The 22,928-nt window shown below is 37.7% G+C and overlaps 1 protein-coding gene across 3 annotated transcripts in view; it reads left to right on the top strand.

Annotated features, from left to right (window-relative positions):
• LOC102231083 (protein argonaute-3) overlaps positions 1–20,043 on the top strand; it is a 33,663-nt gene extending 13,620 nt beyond the window's left edge. Inside the window, exons 3-19 of one of the 3 annotated variants that reach the window (XM_005806480.2) lie at positions 1,472–1,592; positions 1,699–1,907; positions 2,812–2,948; positions 6,052–6,186; positions 6,358–6,445; positions 6,837–6,984; positions 7,145–7,264; positions 9,001–9,123; positions 10,139–10,272; positions 10,429–10,613; positions 11,354–11,513; positions 11,604–11,694; positions 11,805–11,999; positions 12,911–13,045; positions 13,716–13,817; positions 14,899–15,098; positions 15,197–20,043. In XM_005806480.2, the coding sequence (XP_005806537.1) occupies positions 1,472–1,592; positions 1,699–1,907; positions 2,812–2,948; positions 6,052–6,186; positions 6,358–6,445; positions 6,837–6,984; positions 7,145–7,264; positions 9,001–9,123; positions 10,139–10,272; positions 10,429–10,613; positions 11,354–11,513; positions 11,604–11,694; positions 11,805–11,999; positions 12,911–13,045; positions 13,716–13,817; positions 14,899–15,098; positions 15,197–15,305 (2,392 nt within the window). In that variant the 3' untranslated portion in view covers positions 15,306–20,043. Of the gene's footprint in view, positions 1–1,471; positions 1,593–1,698; positions 1,908–2,811; positions 2,949–6,051; positions 6,187–6,357; positions 6,446–6,836; positions 6,985–7,144; positions 7,265–9,000; positions 9,145–10,138; positions 10,273–10,428; positions 10,614–11,353; positions 11,514–11,603; positions 11,695–11,804; positions 12,000–12,910; positions 13,046–13,715; positions 13,818–14,898; positions 15,103–15,196 lie in introns of those variants that run through there. The other 2 variants (XM_023330926.1, XM_023330927.1) reach the window with 2 other exon arrangements.
• Positions 20,044–22,928: the final 2,885 nt, after the last annotated feature.

Here is a 22,928-nt window from a genome sequence, read left to right as displayed (position 1 = left end):
CATTTTTTTTCATTGACTTACCTTCCATTAATTTGTTCTTATTGTTGAAATCTAGCTTACCTAAACTTTTTCCTGCCGGGCTTTAGTTCAGCCAGTGACGGCATCCTTTTCCTCTTCACCAGACTTAAATATTTCCACCTTCCAAGTAGAGCACTAAGTGTAGATACAAGAAAGCAGGTGTTGTCACAGTCCGTCTGTCACAGGCTCTCTGGAATATTCAGAACATATTACTGCTAATACTACTATGTCCTCTACTTTTTTGTCCTTTTGCCTTTCCCACGTTAGTATTTTAATGCTGAGGCTGTCGGTTTTACTTCAAGTTTATCTTGTTCTGGTCTCCTCTTCTTTTTTTTTGACATCTGCTCATTTTTTATGCAGTAATGTTTTATTGCCTTGTTTATTTTGAGTTTTACGACTTAATGGAGTTATTTAAAAAAAGCAAATAAAAAATTGTTACTGAATCAATGTATTGAGTCGGCCTGAAGCGATAAGTCAGATTAATTATGATGAATTGAATATTGAAATAATCAGTTAAGTATATACAGTATACAGATTCTAGTCAATGGAAAAATGGCTAATTGCTGAGATATCTACATATCCAGAGCAGTAACAAAATTAAAACTGTGCCAAAAATACACAGTTCATGTTCATAACATAAAAAAATATTTTTTTGTCGATAAATATGTTCTACCCAGAATTCAAGTGGAATAGTCGTAGCTAAAGGTATGCTGTCATTGCACTTTAGACAAACATTTTTTGTCGAAAGTGAATTGAATTGTTAGCATTTTTAACTTATTTCTAGTATTATCCAAAATATGCTTAAGTGGAAGAATAAAAAAAATATCTGCAGAATGTGCAAACTTTTTTTATCCGATTAATAATCGGAATAATTTATAGTTTAATCAATTACTAAAATAGTTGTTGGTTGCAGTGTTACATTGGAGCAAGTTGCACCTTTATTAGGCCTCTGTTTTGTAGAGAGTGAGTCCCACACAGCAATGCATTTCAGAAAATACCACTATGCAGCAATAATGGCTGTAGAACTAACAGGAACGAATGAAGGCTGTCATGTTTAAACTTGGATTTGCACGACACACCATATTTGCAGCAGCTTTAAATAATTGCATTTAAATCAATAGTTACTAATTTTAGATACCTGGGTAAACCTTAATACCACATATCACCCAACTGCTGTGGTCTGTCCTTTAAATTATCAATACAAGAAGCAACTGGGGAGAAATAAGTGCTGTAGTTTCTTATGTGCTTCTCAAAATTATGTTCCAAGCATATCCAATAAACCAAATCTAACATTAGATTATTATACAACAGTAAATTATAAAAAAATGTATCTTTAATTTTTTAGTGTGCTTTTTGCATCTGAAGCAGCCTGTGTTTGTGTTGTTCATTGTTTGAGGATCTCCCATCTTGCTGAAAACAGCGATAAAACCTTGCGTTTTTTCATGCCATGCAGGGAGGTGGTCGACTCCATGGTGCAGCACTTCAAGGTCACAATTTTTGGAGATCGGAGGCCGGTCTATGATGGAAAGAAGAGCTTGTACACAGCCAACCCACTGCCTGTGGCACCGACGGGGGTGAGCCAAAATATAATCATACAAATGTTCATTGAATGAAAACAATCGATTGAATATCCACACTTTTTTTTTGGTCTTTCTTGACTGTTTTTGCTTCGTCCCACAGGTGGACCTTGATGTCACCCTTCCAGGCGAGGGAGGCAAAGACCGTCCCTTTAAAGTTTCCATCAAGTTCGTGTCTCTGGTCAGTTGGCACATGCTGCATGAGGTGCTGACGGGCCGCAGCATGCCTGAACCGCTTGAGCTGGACAAGCCCATCAGCACCAACCCTGTGCATGCCGTGGATGTAGTCCTGCGACACCTGCCCTCCATGAAGTGAGCTGCTACAGTTTTTTTTTGGTTAAATTAATATTATAATTTTTTTACCTGTATTTTTCTGGAAAGATCTATTTCCCCTACTGACTTTTTTCCTAATTAAGGTTTTAATCTTCAATAACTTACAAGCAGTCTTAGATAATTAACTTTTATTGAAGAATTTACCCTCAAGGGACTAGAGCATCTATCCCAAGTTTTCTCCACTGAACTTCTTCTATCACAACTTCTTAAAATAGAAAATGTAATAAAACCTGTCCCCTTAGATATTCTTAGTAAATGGCATGTGTTTGTGTCGCCATAGTGGCTCTAGTATCAGCACTCTGATCCAAACGGAAATCAAACACATCTTTTATGAACGCTCACAAAACAACATACTATCTTCCAGTCAATACCTTTTTCCTGAGGCTCAGCACAAGACGGAGTCCTACACAATATTGCCAAAGCTGTAATAAAAAACTCTTTCAAAGGGTTATTAAAAGGTTGTTTTTATCAGCACCTTTCATTTAGCTCTGCTCACAGGTGCTGGAGGCTGAAGGTATTACTTTGGCATCTCCACACACCATCAGTGCAGGAGTCACAGAATAAAATGTGGCCTACATGCAGTATTTAATGTGTCTTTTGTGCAAAGTAATGAGAGGTGGATGCGCTGAGGCTGTGTCATCAGCTTCTCATTTCACTGATGCTGTCTGAGATTATATTCAAGATAAGGTGAATGTGACACCGTAACAAAACATTCTGATGTATGCTCTCAAATTAGGATGTCATTTTCCTCTTACCTCCTGATTGTATTTATAGTCTGCTGATTAGTTCACTTTCTCGTCTGTGTTAAGATTCCTTCAACATTTTCTAAGCCGTCTTCAATCTTTTTGCTCTTTTCTAATAATTCTTCCCTCTCTTTGTTCAGGTACACTCCAGTTGGCCGATCTTTCTTCTCAGCCCCAGAGGGCTATGACCATCCTCTGGGAGGAGGAAGGGAAGTTTGGTTTGGCTTTCACCAGTCTGTGCGCCCTGCCATGTGGAAGATGATGCTAAACATTGATGGTGAGAGATCACTTCTACTTTTCGTTTTGTTTACTTACCCAGATTTCATAAAACACATCCATGCTTATGTGAAGTCATGTAAATATTGATTTTTTTTTATTCCATTTCTTCTGTTATTGGGAATTGAGATTCTAATAAACAAGATCACTTTCAAGCAACTTTTGCTATCCAATTTTTAATCACTTGCCTGGAAAAATAGTCAACATCATCACAGTGTAGGTCTAATCTGTTAAGTCAAGCAGAAAGACCGGTCCTTTTTACATGTCGATAAAGTATTTATTTAGCTGCAGAAGCATATTTGCTGCAAATGTTTAAACTTGCACTAAGAGAATGCTGTTATTTCATTTTAGGCAGAAAAATGCATTCAATTCATTTTTGAAAAAAAATTATTTTAATTATTTTATGTATTTTTATATTGTATAAAATAATTTTATGTGGTTAAATGAAAAATCTGCAGAATGCCAATGTTTGTATCAAATTAAAAACATTGGTAATAAAATAAAATTATCAATAAAATAATAATTTACTAAAACAATTCTTAGCTGGCTCCCCTTTTTGCCCTAAAACCCTATTTATAAGCACAATTCTTATGTGAGTAATTTCATAAAACGGAGAGAAATTGGCTCGTACTGTTCATAGTAATAGGCATCATACAATATTGTAATTTCTTTTAGCAAAACACACTTAACTTGTGTGTGATATCGTTCCAGCACCCAAAGTCTAACTTTCCAAAAAATGCAACTTGAACTCTTATTCTTCTTTCTTTGTATTTATACTGTTTGATGCTTGCAGGATTAGTACCTCCTAGATTTGCACAAGTTCCCATAGAGTTTTTAGTTAACACCTGAACAAAGCCTTTTATCATTAAAGAAGAAAATATATTAGTTCAATACAATATCCTAAGGAATCTAGCATTAGTTACAGCTTTCTTTGTTTAGCTTTTCATCTCAGAAATTTACTTTTCGGGTTAAAGACTCTGCTAGGGGCAAATAACCAGTTACTTTAGGGAATTAAGTTAGTTTTATGGAGTCCCTGAAAATGCTAAATTTAAAATGTGGTTTTTGCACCTGCTGCTTTGGTCAGAGAGCTCGGAAAAGGAACGGTGGTTTTCAAGATGGTTGCCGTGACAGTTGATGGAAACTGAGGGAAGCTTGTGTATAAAATGTGTTGGTGTTCGCTTCAGTTGCTGAGACTTGTGGGTGGTCGTGGGTTGTTGGAGTTTAGCTATGTGCGGTATTTCCTTAACACAACTTTTGTATTGATGTGAGTGCCTAAAACCCCTGGTTGAATTTAGGTCTTTGCCTCTTATCGCTGGATCCCCTCTTTGCCCTATTTTTGTACTCTAACAACATTTATAAAACAGCTGCCTGACCCAAGACTTGTCTAATCTCCATCTGCAACAAGAACTTTGTTTGCAAATCATTCAGTGTTGCAATATGTACTGGAAACATCGTTTGACAATTGGGCAATTTTTCCTTTTCAGCTCTTTACCAAATCTGCCCTCCTACACACTGTCATAAAAAGCCCATATATCAGATACGTGGAGCTGCAGTGAAGTTAGATTAGATAATTCATCATAACTGCTAAAGTAAAAGGTTATTGCATGGGAGGTCAGTTGCAGTGTTGTCACCTCCTATTTTTGAAAATCGGAGGTTTGGTGCATTGGTTGCATTCTTTTTGGATCATAACATTTGTATCATTTTTAGAAAAGCTGTTTATGCATTTTATTTTACAGCAAAACACACCCCATTGTATTTTGCATTTAGTCTTTGTTTTTCTCCCTGAGCTTTGTTTAAACCTTAACGAGGCAATTGTGAAAATTGTGTATTTGTAAATATTAAGCATACAGTAGAAGTTATAAAAGATTTCTGTATAAATTCAGGAACTTTTATTCTGTATCTCTGTTGCAAATGATTTGATATCTACTTATCACCTCCTGATTTAGCTTGTTAGCCTGTGACTCAAAACCAAGTCACCATGAACATATGGTCCTGCAGAATGGTGAACCATGTAGTTGGAGTTGTCATGCCAACAAGAGATGCACCAATTAAAACGTGGCAAACTACTGATCTGTTTTTTTTTTTTAGCTTTAACCTGCCAATGTAATTTTCATGCGGCTCCAATTTCCCTTTAGAACCTTGAATTAAGGACAGCATTGAGACTGTTTATCTTGTCTTTCTGCCTCGACATGTCATTAATTATTTGCACTTGGAGCAAAGGCAATGTTACTGTGTATGTGTGCGTGTGCCTGGCTACTGGTTGTTGAACAGGATTTTACACTGATTTTAAAACGAGGACAAAATGTTGAAATTTTAATGTGGCTATTAGTACTGTTAGTATGGCTAGCGTTTCTAAAACAGAGGTGTCTGTGTTTTTTCTAGAGATTGCATGACTTCATGTCTTAGATTTCAAAAACTGCAACATTTCAGTTCCTCTTATCAACTGGACGACTTGCTATCTCTCTTGCAGCATCAATTCCCTGTAAACTCATCATAGGAAATAGTTTTCCTTATTAGCTTTTTGCATCACTGTTTGTCAATTTAAAACACCTCACTGATACTGTGACAGTCAGAAATGTTAAATGCATTAGGTTTTCACAATTTTCTTTTCAGATATAGTTTTTGTCTGTCCTAAGTAATAAGCATGTCACAACAAATCAGTTAATTGAATGATGAATTAAAATGAGCTAGATGGTCACAAAAGTTTTGTAAAAGGCAGTTTTACCTGCTTTTCCTGCACCAATCTAATGTTTAATGTTTTCTGAAGGGACAAGACTTCATAATCATATTTATGGTTTTTGTTATATTTGGTTATTCCAATTTTATTTTTTGTTTTTGGTTGTTTAGTTTTTTTATTGTTTATGTTTAGTTAAATATCTTCTAATTCCAGTGTAAGTTGTTCTTTGTAAATTAAAGTTTATTGATCTTTGAGAGGACAAACCTGCATTATTATACCGTTAACATGATCATTCTTAAAAATTGCCTCAAAACAACAATATTCTCAATTTTTGCAGTAACTTTTGGGAGAATTTATCATGCAGCAAAGTTTTTAATTGTGACAAATCTATTTAATAATCAATAATTGTTCTTTCTTTGTCTTTCAGTCTCTGCCACCGCCTTTTACAAAGCCCAGCCAGTTATCCAGTTTATGTGTGAAGTGCTGGATATCCACAACATAGATGAGCAGCCTCGCCCCCTGACAGACTCTCACAGGGTCAAATTCACCAAAGAAATCAAAGGTGATGCAGGGGATTTGAGATCTGCCTGCATGTCAAAAATTGAGTTTTAACTCAGTTTGAAGCATGTGTGTTTGCTTGGCGAGAGGTTGAGCAAGATTAGCTTTAGCACATGACATAGCCGTTCACACAGGAACATTTGTTTTTAATTGACACCTTTGTGATGTCCCCCAGGTTTAAAGGTGGAAGTGACACACTGTGGAACGATGCGGAGGAAGTACCGTGTTTGCAACGTGACCCGTCGGCCCGCCAGCCATCAAACGTGAGTCAGCGTGTTGGCATGCAGTAGGGCATGAAAAGAGGAGGGGAGGACAGGGGACAGGGCTCAAACTGGGAAGTCATCATCACCTCACCAAACACTGCAGATAGAAGCAGATTCCTTCGATCGTTTATTTTATTATTTTATTTATGGCTGAACAGACTATCAACACCCAGCTTTGATTTCTATTGGCTAAAAACATAAAAATGGATCAGCAAACGCTTAAACTCAGGAGTCATAATTCATTGTTTTGCTACCATTGCTATAGCATATCTATGAGTTTGTATAATTTGAAGTCTATAAATATATGAAATTGAGAGTTTCCACTCATGGATAGCACCGTGTGAAAATGGATCTGTGGTTTATACTGATTTAAGTGTTTTACTTTCCTTAGGTTCCCTCTGCAGTTGGAGAATGGTCAGACAGTAGAACGCACAGTAGCCCAGTACTTCAGGGAGAAGTACAACCTGCAGCTCAAGTATCCGCATCTGCCCTGTCTACAGGTGGGCCAGGAGCAAAAGCACACCTACCTGCCCCTGGAGGTAAGAGAAAACCAGCTTTTTTTAAAAATCATTTAATCAAATCTGGGTCACCTGCATTAGAAAAATAAATTAAGCAACTGTAAAAATTGGTTAGATAAAAAAATGTCCTTTACTGGCTAAATATAGAGAAATAAACTTAGCTATTTTTGTTTTCTGTCAGGTGTGTAACATTGTAGCGGGTCAGCGGTGCATCAAGAAGCTGACAGATAATCAGACCTCCACTATGATTAAAGCCACAGCTCGCTCTGCGCCCGACAGGCAGGAGGAGATCAGCAGGCTGGTGAGTTCTGGAAAACTGTTCATAAACTACTGCAGCAGACCATTTCTGATATGAGAATTTTTAAATATAAAATATATATAAAAATCTATCTGCTCCAAAATACAATTCAAAGCATTTAAATTTAATGGAGCTAAATGTAGATGTGCATAGTTGTGATGATGCAGCAATCAGTTGGCCAGAGAATTTAATCAGCCAATTCCTATTCATAAAATGACAACAAATAAACTCACAAGAGCATGAAAAAACAGAACCTTCTGTAATGTATTTGTTTTATTTTGAATGTGGTAGAAATATGATGGTGTATAGAATGGGAATAATCTTTTACTTACTTAATTTTATATTTGATTCAAACTGATTCAAATTTTTAACAAAAAAAAATGCAGAAATGTGTTTTCTCTTTCATATGGTTTAGTCTCTAAGAAATAAAAAGGAGGAATCTGCCAACATCTGAATCTTCAGAGGAGACATCAAGAAAATTTGGCTATTGGTATTGGCCAGATGAGGCCTAATTTATATCAATTGATCTGGCTTTTATGGCTGCTGGGCTATAATGCAGACTCAATGATTTGTGCTCATTTTATTTTAATTCAGCAAATAAATAAAACAAAAACTGATTACAGCAAACATTTGATAAAGGTACAAGTTTGACTACCAAAGAAAGTGAAGGAATTAAAAAATTATCTTCATTTGACACTAACGTCTACATCAATAATTTCAGATTGTTTTTTGCCATGTTTTAGTTATGAGGAGGGATTATTGTGTGTAGGAACTAAAATAGTGGTAGTTCTTAGCTTTGATATGTATAATTAGTACAACACTTTTTGTGTTTTTGTTATTTGTTTGCTTTGGTTAGAAGAAATTAAAAGAAAATTGGCAGCTTCTAATTATTGGACAATTGATTAGCATGACAATAAATCCAATAGAATACAAAGCCTCTATCACGGTGAGCCATATGAAAAGATTTTATAGAGAAGATTCGTCTAATTTGACAATAATTAGACGAAATCGTTAACATGTTTTCTCTCTGCAGTAAGTCTTAGCACCATCTAGTTCTACTATAGAATATTTGAACAAAAGCTAAATAACGGAAGGTCCACATCTTCGGCTGCATAATACTCTCTTCCCATCTCTGTGGTAAATTACTGGTTTTATAATCACCTCACTCTCCCTTGTTCTCATTTTGTGTTATTACTAGAGGCATGTCTCTGTGCTTCTCCATCACATTTGGCAATTACAGCACAGATCTGCCCAAGGTCAAAACAATGCCCCAGCCTAAATGGCTTCAATGTGAATCTGCGACTGTCTCAACAGCATGTTGTTTATAAGAGAGGCTGAAAAACTGCACTGATTGCCCAAGGCTTCCACTAGATTAGCAATCCGCATTGTAAATGCGCCGTTACCTTATTACACTTCCCAGCTGTTCTCTGAAAATAAAAATGACTAGGTTAGAGCGGAGGAGATCGTTTCAAACAGGACGACGTGTTTTCATGCTCTACTGACTGAAACTTACAGGATGAAAAAGAGGTTCAGTCTGATAAGATGTGTCTGTGAGAACTGCATAATGAATCCTATAGAAGATGAAGATATAATCTTAAAGACTCGACATTTTTCACAACAATAGTGAAAATGGTTAGATTGAGTTCTCTTTCTGCCAGTCTCCAGGTATTTTTATGCAGTGATTACCTGCCCAGCATCAACCTTGCTTACCATTAATCCCTTGCCTCCTTTTCCTGCAGGTGCGAAGTGCCAACTACGAGGCGGACCCATTTGTGCAGGAGTTCCAGTTCAAAGTGCGCGACGAGATGGCTCATGTGACGGGGCGAGTGCTACCCGCCCCCATGCTGCAGTACGGCGGCAGGGTGAGCACTGAGCACTTTATGGTACCCTTCTTTTAAATCACGCCCATTCTCTCTGTTTGTCTGACACGCTCTGCCCCTCTGTGTCTGTGGGGAACTAATCACTGGCTTCTGTTTGTATTTGATGTCCTTTTTTTTTGCCCTGGTTGAGTCTCAATAGTGTAACCTTTAATCCAATTTATATAATTTAAAAAAAGGGTTTCTAGATCTAAAGCATTCCTTAAAGACTTAAATTATGAAACTAAGCATCAGAAAAATTGTTTTTTAATTCCCAAATTATGTTTGACTGGTGTATTTCCCAGCATCTTGGTATTAATGGTTGTCTACATAGATGACATGGAACAGATTTATTTAGTTAGGATAAACTGAAAAGGCAGCCTATTGAGACTGAACTATGTTCTGGATTAACATTTGTTTATCCTACTGGAGGAAACGCACCTTTTTTTTTTTATTCATTCAAATCAGTCACGCACACCCAAAATTTGCTTCTCACGCACTATATTGCATCACACTAGCAATATACCAACATTTAGAGTACTTTGCAATAATTTATTATGACATTTGAATTTAAAATCTTATTATAGAATATTTTAAGGCTTTTATTTATTTCATTTTTGTCAAGTTACAGTGACAAATTTCTGTGTTTCCTGGGATTATATGTTATGGACCAACACAAATCAAATGTGAAGTCGGAAAAAAAATTAAACCATTTTCAAAATTATTTTTCCAAAGAAAAATCTAAAAAGTTTCCATTCATAAAATCCCTAAGAATAGAAGTTTACTGTTGTAATGAGATACAATGTGGTAAAGTTCAAGCTATTTGACAACTTTTACCAGCTGCTGTTTGTCTCAGTGTAAGCTCCAGTGAATAAGTGATGTAGTTGGTGGGTGCATGTGTTTTGTGCTTTTTTTTTTCCTCAGTGTTGTCACTTTTGTTTGTCTGTTCAAGTGAGTCTTCTGAACATTTTTTGCTCACTTAATCTTCAGTCCATGTGTTGAGTTTGTGATGTCGTTTCAGAACCGCACGGTAGCCACGCCCAGCCATGGGGTTTGGGACATGAGGGGGAAGCAGTTCCACACTGGAGTGGAGATAAAGATGTGGGCCATTGCCTGCTTCGCCACACAAAGACAGTGCCGGGAAGAAATTCTCAAGTAAGGCTGCTTCCTCAGTCTGATATCTAAGGAAGAAAAGCGCATCACTTTAAACATCACAGGAGTAGATGTTAATTGTTTTTTTGGCCTTGATGAGCTGATATTTTTAGATGCATGTTGCTCGGTGATTTTTGAATCGTTCAATCTTACTTGCAGGGGTTTCACGGACCAGCTACGTAAAATCTCAAAGGATGCTGGGATGCCTATCCAAGGCCAGCCGTGCTTCTGTAAGTACGCCCAGGGGGCCGACAGCGTGGAGCCGATGTTCAGACACCTGAAGAACACCTACGCTGGACTGCAGCTCATCATTGTCATCCTGCCTGGAAAGACTCCGGTCTATGGTTAGAAAACTACTAAAATAGAAGTATTTTTTTATTTAAATGCAAATAACTCATAGTTCCTACAAAGCTGTGAGCAGTCTACACTTCGCCTGATATTTCACTTTGAGTCTCCGTTTAAACTTGAGTTCATTAAACAGTTGTCATTTCTAGTTTTCAACTTTTCTTCATTTTTTCCAGTTGTTTGACAGCTAAATTTCAAATTATGTTACTATGAAATTTTAGGTTCAACACTATGAAAGGCAATGATGGATGTTCATTTATCAGTAAAACAAAAACTCTAAACATGTGGCCTGATTTACATATTTATGTGCAAGAATAGAATAGAATTACTTTATTCATCCCAGCAGGGAAATTATTTATTTATTTATTTTTTTTTTAGAATAGACCCAATCAAAGTACAGACGTAACTCCAAATCTGCATTTGTCTTCAGACAATCTAACTGAAATTGGGCTCTTTTTCAGGGCAACATTTTTCAGTCTGTAGATATGGAAAGCTGGTAGAGGCATAACCTGAAAGACTACGACTGCAGCAAAATTGTACAAAGTATTGACATAATTGTTTTTTCTTCCCTTTCGTGATGCACTATACTGTGTTCCTCTCTTACAAAAATTCCCAATCAAATACCTGGAATATGTGGTTGTAATTGGAAAATAAAGTTGAATACTTTTATGTGATAAACCAGCAATAAAAACTGTACAAGATCATTTAAAGTGCATTTTTTTTGTTCTATCATCCAAAGCTGAAGTGAAGCGAGTGGGAGACACCCTCCTGGGCATGGCGACTCAGTGCGTTCAGGTGAAGAATGTAGTGAAAACGTCGCCTCAGACTCTCTCCAACCTCTGCCTGAAGATCAACGTGAAGCTGGGAGGAATAAACAACATCCTGGTTCCTCACCAACGGTTGGTCATGACGAATTTTCACACCCTTCCTTCACAGTTTGTTTAAAATATCTCTGATTAATCTGAGCATTGTGTTGTTTTTATTTTCAGGCCATCAGTGTTTCAGCAGCCAGTTATCTTCTTGGGGGCAGACGTTACACATCCGCCAGCTGGTGATGGGAAGAAGCCTTCGATTGCAGCGGTTAGTTTCATGTCTATTTGGACATTTTTCTGTTTGTTTCTCTTGATCTCTCTTTTTTTTCCTTCCTGTGATTTATCATCACTACTCCTCTCTCAAATGTTCCTTCTCAGGTGGTTGGTAGTATGGACGCCCACCCCAGCAGGTACTGTGCCACGGTGCGTGTCCAGAGACCCCGGCAGGAGGTCATCCAGGATCTGGCCTCCATGGTGCGGGAGCTGCTCATCCAGTTCTACAAGTCGACCCGCTACAAGCCTACCAGGATCATTTTCTACAGGGATGGGGTTTCAGAAGGCCAGTTCAGACAGGTGCGCTCCCTCTGACAAACTTTATTTCTTCAAACTGTTTTTAATTTTTCTTAGAAGAATAACAAACGTAACAGGAAAAAAAATCTGTTGCTCCAGGCTTTTGGATTTATCCCGCTATAATCTGGTATAGCTGAAAGGATTTTCTTGGTTTGTTTTTGCCTTTAATCTTGCTGATTATGAATTAAAAACTGTTTAGTAGCTTTTTCCTATTGTTTATTTTTTATGACATATTTGTACATTGGAACATTTTAATCTTGACTGGGTTCTTTTGTTTGTTTTAGAACATGTATTGTTAAACAAGCAAATTTCTGTTTTATGTAATGTTAATTGCTAATATTACCAACAGTCACATAGAAGATTTAACATTTTAAACTTTTCATGTGACAACATTTTAAATCTAAAAACAATGAACTCAAATTAAATGTTTTCTACCAAGTCATCCATTTTTGGGTAAGATGGCTGTTAAGTGACTGTGGAAGCTGCATGTACCAAAAACAATAATAATAATAAATAAAAATGGGAGAACTTCGTTATATAAAATGTGTTTAGATTATTGCAGTTGCTTTACCGGACCTCTGGATTTTTAAATATCCCACTGAACGCATCACTGTGTGGAGGTAGCAGCTGCTAGTTGTGCTTTGCTGATCAGTGCTGCAGCTGCTGCAGCCTTGTGATTAGTTTATACTTGGCTTGTCTGTAATATTGTTGGCTGTTTGCTCTGTTAGAACCAAAACTCACAATAAAGACTAACAGCGACCCATAGTGTTGCATTTCTATCATCTGCGGGAAACATTTGATGCACATTGAGAATTTATCTTGATTTGAGCTTAATTTTGTGATTTGAAAGTACTTCTGTACGTTTTTGTTCCTCTTACTGAAAGTCATTAAGAAGGATACCTCTTATTCATCAGGTGCTGTACTATGAGCTGCTGGCCATCCGGGAGGCCTGCATCAGCCTGGAGAAGGAGTACCAGCCAGGCATCACCTACATTGTTGTGCAAAAACGCCACCATACTCGCCTCTTCTGTGCCGACCGCAATGAGAGAGTAAGTCCCAACCTAAAACTATTATCATATTATGTCCTTTAATTTATTTGCTCCCACAGCAGCAATAATAAGTGAGACGCATTGTGTTTACCAGGTTATTCTTTTTCAATGATTAGTCTAGGAAGTGCAATCTCTGCAGGATAGAGAAAGAAGAGTATCTATGTAGTTTAACTTGAAAACAAACCTCAACCTCGCTGGTTCTCGATGCATTTTAACTATTAGGATGTAATTCTGGTTTACTCTGTTAATTAGGATGGTGAGGGTAAGTACTGAAAACATGCTTCTTTATTTGTCCCTTTTTTTAAATGACTGGGTTATTAACCCTCCTGACCTGAGTAATTGCGTTCGATTAAAGCATTAGAGCCCTCACCAATAGCTCTGGAGTGGTACTCAAGGTCTCCTGACTGAGCTGAAGCCAGTAATAACCTTATTTTATCCATAGACTCTCATACGGAGCATTAGGCTCTCAAGGGCCCTGGGATTTTAATTGGTTGTTTTTGTTGTCTGCCTTTGTTGCTCCATGAACTGTCTCTGTTTTTAACTTTTACTATTTGAGATACGTCAGCGTATTGAGTGCCTTTTAGATGTGCTGTTGATTTTTGTTTAGTTTTTCTCCTAATAGTAAAATTCTTAGCATAGAATAACTGAGAGTGACTAAATTCTTTTCTAGGTTGGACGCAGTGGAAACATTCCTGCTGGTACTACTGTGGATACAGACATCACACATCCCTACGAGTTTGATTTTTACCTCTGCAGTCACGCTGGAATACAGGTTAGTGCAGTTTTTGCACTCATTTATCAATATGTGTAGAATCAATTTAAACGCTCTGATTAAAAATCACATTGCTTTTAATTTTTGATTTGATGATGTAGATAAAATGACTCGCGTATCATGTTTTGGACAATTTGAAGTTTGAGTTGTGGTTGACATTATGACACACTATGAAGTTGTGTTAAAAAATGATGCTTTCAGTTTTCAATATATAATGTGGGTCTGGAACTTATTATTATTTTATTACTGATTAATCTATCAATTATTCTGACAATCGATTAGTTGGATAAAAAAAAATTGCACATTCTGCAGATTTTTCATTTACCACTTAAGATTTTTATACAACATTAGAAATGCATAGAAATGCAAATCAGAAAATGATTCAGTACATTTTTAAAATAAGAAAAGTAATATTTTTTTGGCTAAAATGCAATAACATGTCATTCCTTTAGCTTATACTTAATCATTTGGAGCAAAAGCTACATCTTCAGCTAACAAAAATACTTCTGATATCAACATGTAAAAAGTTCAGCCCTTTCTGCTCAAATTAACATAAATACAGTGTAGGGCTGATCTGTTGACCATTTTTTGATTAACTGATTAACAATTGAACAGCCAAAAGTAGCTTAATATAAAGGGGTTTTTGTTTGGAAGAACTTGAACCATGTGAGACTAAAACTTTGCTACTTGTTGAGTTCTGGGTAGAACATATTTACAGACAAATGCCAAATATGAATATTTTTTTGCACAGTTTCAACTTAATTACTGTTCTTAGTGTGTTGTTTTTTCAGCAAATGACCTTTTTTGAGTCTGCATACTCCAGTTAACGATTAATCAATATTCAGTATCAGTAATCAATAATATTAATCCAGTACTACTTTTAAAAATCATAGCTAAACCTTGGTTGTCTTCTTAATGCAGATGTTTAACCTTCTGTCTTTGTAATCTACTAAAATCACAATCTCAGAGTCGTTATCTAACCAATATTGGACTGAAAATCTTTCTAGTTCCTTTGAGAGTTTTTTATTGTGGTTGAAAGCTAGTAATTACACATCTCTACCATTTAATTGTCCCCTCTCAGGGCACCAGCCGACCCTCCCACTACCATGTATTGTGGGATGACAATTGTTTTACTGCTGACGAGTTCCAGCTGCTCACCTACCAGTTGTGCCACACCTACGTGCGCTGTACCCGTTCTGTCTCCATCCCTGCACCTGCCTATTACGCCCACCTGGTGGCCTTCCGCGCCCGCTACCATTTGGTGGACAAAGAGCATGACAGGTAAGACGAGCAAGCAACTTCTAAAAACGCTGGTTTTTGCCCCATATTCAGACATATTTTTTCAGACAAACACAAATGGTTTGTTCTTCTCTCCTCAGTGCTGAAGGCAGCCATGTATCGGGTCAGAGTAACGGTCGCGACCCCCAGGCGCTGGCCAAAGCTGTTCAGATCCATCACGATACCCTGAGGACCATGTACTTCGCCTGAGCAAACATCCCTCCCCTAACCATGATCACCTTTATCACACAAACACAAAAACAACCATGCACGCCTGGTTTGCCAGTTGAGGAGTCCTCATAGGTGCATGCCCAGCTCCCCCACCCCCAACATGCCGAGTCAATGCGGACCTGACACTGTGCAGAAGAGAGAGCAGGGAGGAGGGAGGGGAGGAGGCACCCCTACACTGGACTGAGGATTCAAACGCTGCTTTAAAGACAAACAAGACAGAAACTCAGCACTATTATGCAATATTAAACCAGCCAACTAGTTTATTCCCACCCTTTTCAGGCCCCTCCTATCTTTTCTTTCCTTGTTTGTGACCTTGTGGGTGTTTTTGTTTCTTTTCTTTTCCCCTCCTTCGGCACAGACCTTCCTAATGGTCTCATCCTGCACCATCTCTAGTACCTCAAGTCAGTTTGAGCAGCAGCACTTTTACATTCTTTCAGTTTTACTGTAGTTTGTCGATACTCCCTGAGGTTTGAAACAAGAGAGATGATTTTTGTACTTTTATGGACCACAGGTCCGTTACATTGCCACTTTTTCCCCCTTTTCTTTCACTTCTCCCCAGTTTATTACTTTAATGAAGACATATGTTTTTTGAGCACACTGCCATCTGTTGGCGACGAGGTAAAAATGCCCTCTAAAAGTCACAATGAGAAGTCGTCTTGAAACGTTTTAGATGATTTATGATTTATTGTAACGGTCAGTTGTCAGGTTTGAAGTGGGGCAGTTTTTATTGGCTGATCTAAAGGAAAAAATGCTGAAATGCAGCCATGTATCTTTAAGTATAACACTGTTTTTAATCCAGTCATTTCATCTGCATGCAGCGGAAAACTATTGTTTTATCCTTTTTAATGAATTATGTAAGTGTTGTTCGCATTCTTAGCAATCATCGTGCATTCGTTTTCCTCAGTGCTTTATCTTGCATTTTCCCTGTTCAAGATGGTGGATAATTTGATTGTGACAATGGTTTCCTTTAGTGCAATAATCAGCTAAACGAAGGGAAGAGGATTTTAGGGGATTTAAATGACTCATGAATTTAATATTTCAATGAAAAGTTTGCCCACTTCTAAGGCACTTATTTTGTTGCTCCTCTGACTTAAAAAGGCAGTAATTATTTTTATTTGAGGCACCTGTTGCTGTTGGGTAAAAATGGTGCATCCACAGTTATGGTGATTATTATGTTTCAACTTGAACTGAAGGAATTTATGCACCACTATAGCTTCAGAGTATAATTGATTTTAAAACTCCCAAACATGATTGTGTTTGAGATTTTTTTTTTCAAAGATTCTCTACAGATGGCAGCAAAGTGGAGTGTAAAGGCCATATAGAAGAAGTATTTTAAGTGCCTAGCAGAAATGTTTAATTAAAAAAAAAACTGTAAGAATCTCATTTCAGTCAGTTAAAGAAGTCACAAGCAGAAACTTTCACCTGATGCCTGTCATTTTTGTCCACAGCCATCTGACTTGTCTATACATCTCATTTAAAACTACTATAGCTCAAAATATTTATTCCCTTTTTTTTTCTTTTGTTAGCTGTTAGCTTTCCTTTAGAGCTGACTTTTTTACTTAGTATTCAAAAGACATGAATCCAGCTGCTACAGTGGGCTTTTAAAATAATGGACTGGATTTATGGGTATGGAGTTAAACTTGTGATGAAACGAGAGACTTTCAGGAAACTTTTTTTGGAAGACGTCAGCCAGGTGTAATTCCTGCCCATTTAACTGGCCCTGAATAGGAGATGGCCTCAAAACGGAGCAGAGGAGTTATGTAGGGGATTTGCGGCTATTTGGTCACCGAAGACTTTTCACATCAGATGTGCCTTATTGGTGCAAACAACGTCTCCAATATGGCAGCATTAGTGTTGTCATCCAATTTTAAATGTGTAGTCTGTGGCTCCCTCTGTTGCTGCCTCAGAGGCATTTCAGCAATGAAAAAACTTTGATCCCACTGTACACCTCTGGGCTTGGGTTGATGATTATGATTTTCCTTGGAAGTGTTTACAGTGCGGTCCCCACATTACTCCTCCACTCCGTTGAAGACCTGAAGCTTGTTCAGGAACATGTTTTTAAAAAGTTATCTGCACTAAAAGAAGCATGTGTTTCTAAATGTAACACAGGCACGGTGCTACTCTAAGAGTTTGAATCTGAGCCTCTGTGCATGAGACTCTAAATAAGCAGGTTAGGGTGAAAAAAAAAAGAAAACCTCAGAATGGAAGGACAGGATAAGGTGCTTTTGCTATGGTTGATGCAAAGAGTAGATTTACAAATAATTTAGAGTTAGATTTTTGGGGTTTGAGATCTTGTGAACGGTACAACGGCAGACGTTCCTTTGAACAGTGAGGTATAATGTAGAGTCCTGCCTCTACTGTCGCAGCCTTGCAGTCTGGAGGCCAGTGTGTTTTGAGCCTTCATTATTTCACTAGTACCTTTTTAAAAAGCCAGATTATGAAATATATTTGTACATTTTAAGTTCTGTAATGCACACCACTTATTTTTGCTAACAGAAAAGATGTAGTCTAATTATTAATCTTAGTAATTAATGTATCATAAATAAAAGTCTAATGTATCATAAGTAAAGGTTAAAAAGATATAACACAGTTGAATTATTGCAGCTGACTGTTGACTCGTTCCTGTGTCGGTGTGTAGACGTTTAGTACCTGTATGAACAGCGGTGGGGTTGTTGGACCTAGTGACGTGTTTGGACTGTTGTCGGTAGGGATGTGGACCTCAGCCACCGCTTTCTTTGATGTTTGGATAAAAGAAAAAAAAAAGCTTGCTTGATGCTCTTCTAATTTTTTTTCTCACAGCTGGAAAATTAAATGAAATGATGTTGGCATGCTCTGAGAAGATTTTATTTCAGGACAGAAGAGTCAGTAGTCAATAGTTTGCTGTTGATGCCTTTGAATGTGTTGACTGCTCCTTGTAAATACGGGGTAGAGCAGTTTTTGTGATCCATTTCAAATCCACATGATCAAGGAAATAACTTGACAATTGAGCCATAGTTCTCAGTTCCTTTGAGTTAAATCCTCTAAGGATTTGCGTCGCACTGCAACCTCTGTTCCAAAAGCTGGCCTCAAGCCCTTACCATGACCAGAGCGTCGGCCTACTGGCAAATCAGCGTGACAAAGCCTGTAATCTCGTTTTTTACACCTAAATAAAGGTTCTCCTTTATGCCAGAGGACTACATTCAGTGGCCGTACAATCCCCCCCACTCGGAAAATGAAAGGTTGAAACCGAAGGACAATTTAGTGGGCTTTCCGGAGATTTCAAGTGTTTGTGTTTTTGGAAGGACTTTTAAATGATCAGTGAAAGCTTTATGCGGTAGGTTATGTTGGAAGTTGAACAAATGAGTGCATGGCAGAAGAAGGAGGAGGATTGTTTCTCGTTAGGCTGAAAAGCATGTTGAGGGCAGTTGAACACATGTTTACATGGCTGTTATGTGTTTGCCTGTCTTATGTTTTTAATGCCATCAGTTGCTTCTTGCAAATACAACTAGAACATTTCAGGCCTGCCGATGTAAACGCTCAATTGTATTTTTTTTTTTTTCTGAAACTGACATTTCCTTTTTACTCTTTTTTAAAAAATGTTATTTGATTTGAAATAGTTTGGTGCGCAGAATAAAGAATAAAACACCTAATTCTCTTAGATTTCTCTGTAGAAGATAAGGTTTTCCATTTTTTGTGTTGTAGAAGTAGCTACATTGAACCTTTTTGTAGTAATCGATAGGTCCACCTGCTTTGGTCGCTATGCTTGTTTCAGGGAGGTAGCAAAGGAGTGAGAAGAAGTCCACTGAAAGTGCCTTTCCTCTCGATGGTGCTGTTATGTGAAAATGTAAAACTGAACTTATAAAATCTCCTCAGCAGTGGCCACTTTACTACTCTCCAAGTGTTTGTTGGCAATCCAAACAGGAAGTCAATGTACCGAGACAGTGAGTCTGTAGAATAGGAGAATATAATGCCAAGTAGATCTTTGTAGGATGTTTGGTGTCTTGGACCAGAGATTCGTTGGGACAGTTGGATGTGGTTCAGGTTCGGTTTGCGTGGAGCATGGGTGGCGGCGGGGATCGTTTCTTTTACGGCCCCCTGATCACGAGCGATGAACTTAGCACAGCACTTTAGAGACTGCCACTCTCACTCAGACATATAGCCAAGAGGTTTCAGTCCCTGTTCCTCCATTTTTCCATCCGGCTTGGAGAAGATCCAACCCGTTGCTCGGTTATTTGAAGTGTGCCTCGTTTTCTCATGGCTTCGTTTGGCTTGGATGAGTCTGCCTTCTCTCTTGTGTCTGTTTCCTCTCAGAAACTGCCACTCGATACATCGCTGTAGCCACAGCTGGGCATCAGTTAACAATTTGTTGGGCCTAAAATGTTGAAGCCAATTTTGCACTGACAAACATCATGTTCTCAAATGGTTTTTCTCAGACTGAAGAAAGCAAGACGAATAAGATCTCAATATGCTTGAATAAGCAGGGAAAAAAATAGTTAAGTGTCCTTTTAGCTAACTGTGAGAAAAGCAGGTTCTGTGTCAGTATTGAGATTTTACACTTGATGCCCAGCCCTAGTAGCAGCAGCAACAACCTGTGGCATTTTTTCATCGCGATGCAACACCCTGCCTGTGTGTGTCGTCTCTGATGGAGGGAACGTGTGCCCAACACAGTCCCCCTCGTCTCAAGCCGCTATGGCAACAACTAAGAACCGAGGGACGTCTCTTTCCGAGGGGGTGGAAGGGAACGGGGGGGGGGGGGGGGGGGGGGTCAAATCTTTTTATTACAATAAATCTCAAAACACTGCACCTCATTTACCTTGGTATGCTGCATATGTTATACTACATGAAAGAAAACTGCAAATGGCTTTTATTATGACATATAATGCTTGAGTAATGCCTGATTGCGATATTCTTATACAGTAACTGTTTTAGAGTCAGAATAGTTATAACTGTAAAAAATATTAAAAGAAAAACAAAATATTCTGTTTTGTCTTAACACTTATTTGATTTAAAAAAAAAAGATTGTTCTTGAGCCGACTTTTGTTCTATTTAAATGTGTTGTTCTTTCAATATATATATATAAATATATACATATATGAAATATATATGCGGAATATTTTATGGTGTATTTATTGAGAGCGCGTTGAAGCGGCTGGAGTCTCCGCATCGTTTTCGCAGTGTGGTGGAGGGCGGAGCTAAGAGGAAGATGCCCTTTTTCTTTTCTTTAAGCCCCTCCCCTTAAATGTTGATGCCTTATTCTCTTAGACAAGCAAGCACAACGATATGTCAGGGGGTATGAGGTTAACGAAAGATTTCCCTTGTTACAGTCGTGCATCGGGCTCACTCTTCTAGTTATTCATTATCTTCCGCTTTGACTTTTTCTTTTACCACCTGAGAGGGCGATTTCCCCCTCCCCCACATATAGCTAATCTCTGACGAAGGGAACCATTTCTCAACCACACTGACCAGAGTGTCAAAAGCTGACTTTTATTTTCATCCCAAGCTGCTAATTGGTACGTTAGCCATGTATGGGACAAGTGGAGTCGGGGGTAGGAAGGAAAGTTATCTGAATGGCAATATTTTTGGGGTCATGTTGAATTTTTTATTATTTCTTTCTTTTATGTAGGCTTAGCTTCTATTCTCTTAAAATTGTCTCCTTTCTGGTGCCAGAATATTTTACAGCAGGAACAGGTCTCATTCCACAAGAGAAGACATGCCTGAGCCTTAAATGCATTCTTACAGAGTTGACCTTGCAAAGCCTTTTCCTGGGCGGCCTACCAAGTAATCTAGCCTGCGTACTTGATCTGTCATGACTTCCGAACCGGTGTCCTCATCTCTGCTCACACAGAAACCACTAACATGCCTTTTCTTTTTCTTTGGAGAACTCTGAAGTGTAAGCTTTTTACATAATACTTTTGGCAGAATAGAAACCAAGTCTGGGTCAAACGGCATTTGGAAACCCTTTTTAGCATTTGTTTTCACCTGATGATCAGCACTCTGGTTCAGGATAATAATATAATCATTTAATTTGATTTTTTTCTTTTTTACAACCAATTATTGTCTCATCACTGATGGCAAATCCAAAGAACAGTATTTTCAGATACAGTTTGACCTTGGCCTTAGAGAACCATGAGGTTCCCCCAGCCTACTGGATTACAGAGACCTGTGCCTGTACTATAAACCAAGGATGAATTGTGTTGTGATGAACTGATTTTTTTTCTCTTTTTTTATTGGTTACTCCTGAGCCTGCAGGAGGATCAGACATGGACCTTTTCAAGTTTTGTCAAACATATTCCAAAGCAAATAGGCCCTTTTGTCCTTTAAACCAAATTATCGTTGGTATAATAAGTGTTTACCATGTTTACTCCCTCAGCCCACATTTCACCTTTTTCTTTTCTTTTTTTTTTTTTTTGCATTTTGCATTCCAGCAGATTTCAAACCAAATATTGCAGATGAGATTAGGCTCCTGATGCCGTTTACCTTGTACACACTTGATGGTTTGATGACAGAGGAATAACAGTGGCCAAGGATTTGAAAAACATTGTATACTCTGATTGCTTGAATATTCTTACTTTTGTCTTCACTGTAGCAAATTAGAGATCCTGGGCTCTGATACTTCTGAGAGAGGCACCAGCAAACAGACATACATGTTGAGCAGTCACAAAAAAAACGGACGATCCATGTCTCAGTATTTTGCAAAGGCTCTGTTGTACCAACAGCTCTATTCCTTTGAGTTTTAAATGTCTTTCTTTTGTAATTCTCATATAGTTTGTTGGCCTTTTTAGTGTTGCTTTGCTTCAGTTTGAAGTGTATCTTTGACTAATACTTGCAATAAAATGCTTTGCTTAACTTCAGTTGTCATTGTTGGATGTTTTTTAGACTAAGGCTAGAATTTTTTTAAATGAGAATTAAAGTATTAATTAATGTCATTAAACAAACTTAAATAAGAATTTAGGCCACTTTTTTGATAAAGTAAATGTGTTAAATAGAAACACTAAATCATATACATTAAATAGATTTAATATAAATAGAGGATAACCCAAGTTTAAACTCTGGCAGACCAAGCACCTGACCTAAATGGAAAGAACATTTCCATTGTGGAGACTTGGCATATTTTCATGTACAGGTTGAGGAAGGTTATGCTTGGACCACTTTTTTTCACCAGACAGGAAATGTAATGTCAATGGTCTAATGGGCCAAAAAAAATCAAATTAAATCTTTTATATCTGAGGAAAAACTGATAATCACCTAATAGACATTGTTCTTTTGGGGGTTTTAAATAGTGTTTTTGACTACTGATTCATAGCATGCAAAAACTGACAACTGGATCCTTTCAGAAAACTTACATTCAAGAATAATAAAGAGCAAATATGATTTTCTTGGAATAACGTTACTGAAATGGAGTTAAACACGATCTGATTATGGTTAGAAAAGTAAGATTTCTAACTGCTTCCATTCACTGTTGCTATAAACAGCTACTACACAACTCACTACCATAAGTACACAGTTGAAGTTATGTCTACATGTTTCTTTGATATAATTTTTTGTCACAAATGCACATGCTGACTGTGGCATATTGTAGCTAGAGAGCAATTTTAGATCCTGTGGTCTGTTGGGGCTCGAAGC

This window comes from Xiphophorus maculatus, chromosome 3 (genome assembly GCF_002775205.1).
Source record: "Xiphophorus maculatus strain JP 163 A chromosome 3, X_maculatus-5.0-male, whole genome shotgun sequence".
Classification (NCBI taxonomy): Eukaryota; Metazoa; Chordata; class Actinopteri; order Cyprinodontiformes; family Poeciliidae; genus Xiphophorus; species Xiphophorus maculatus.
This window is presented reverse-complemented; position numbering and strand designations above follow the sequence as displayed.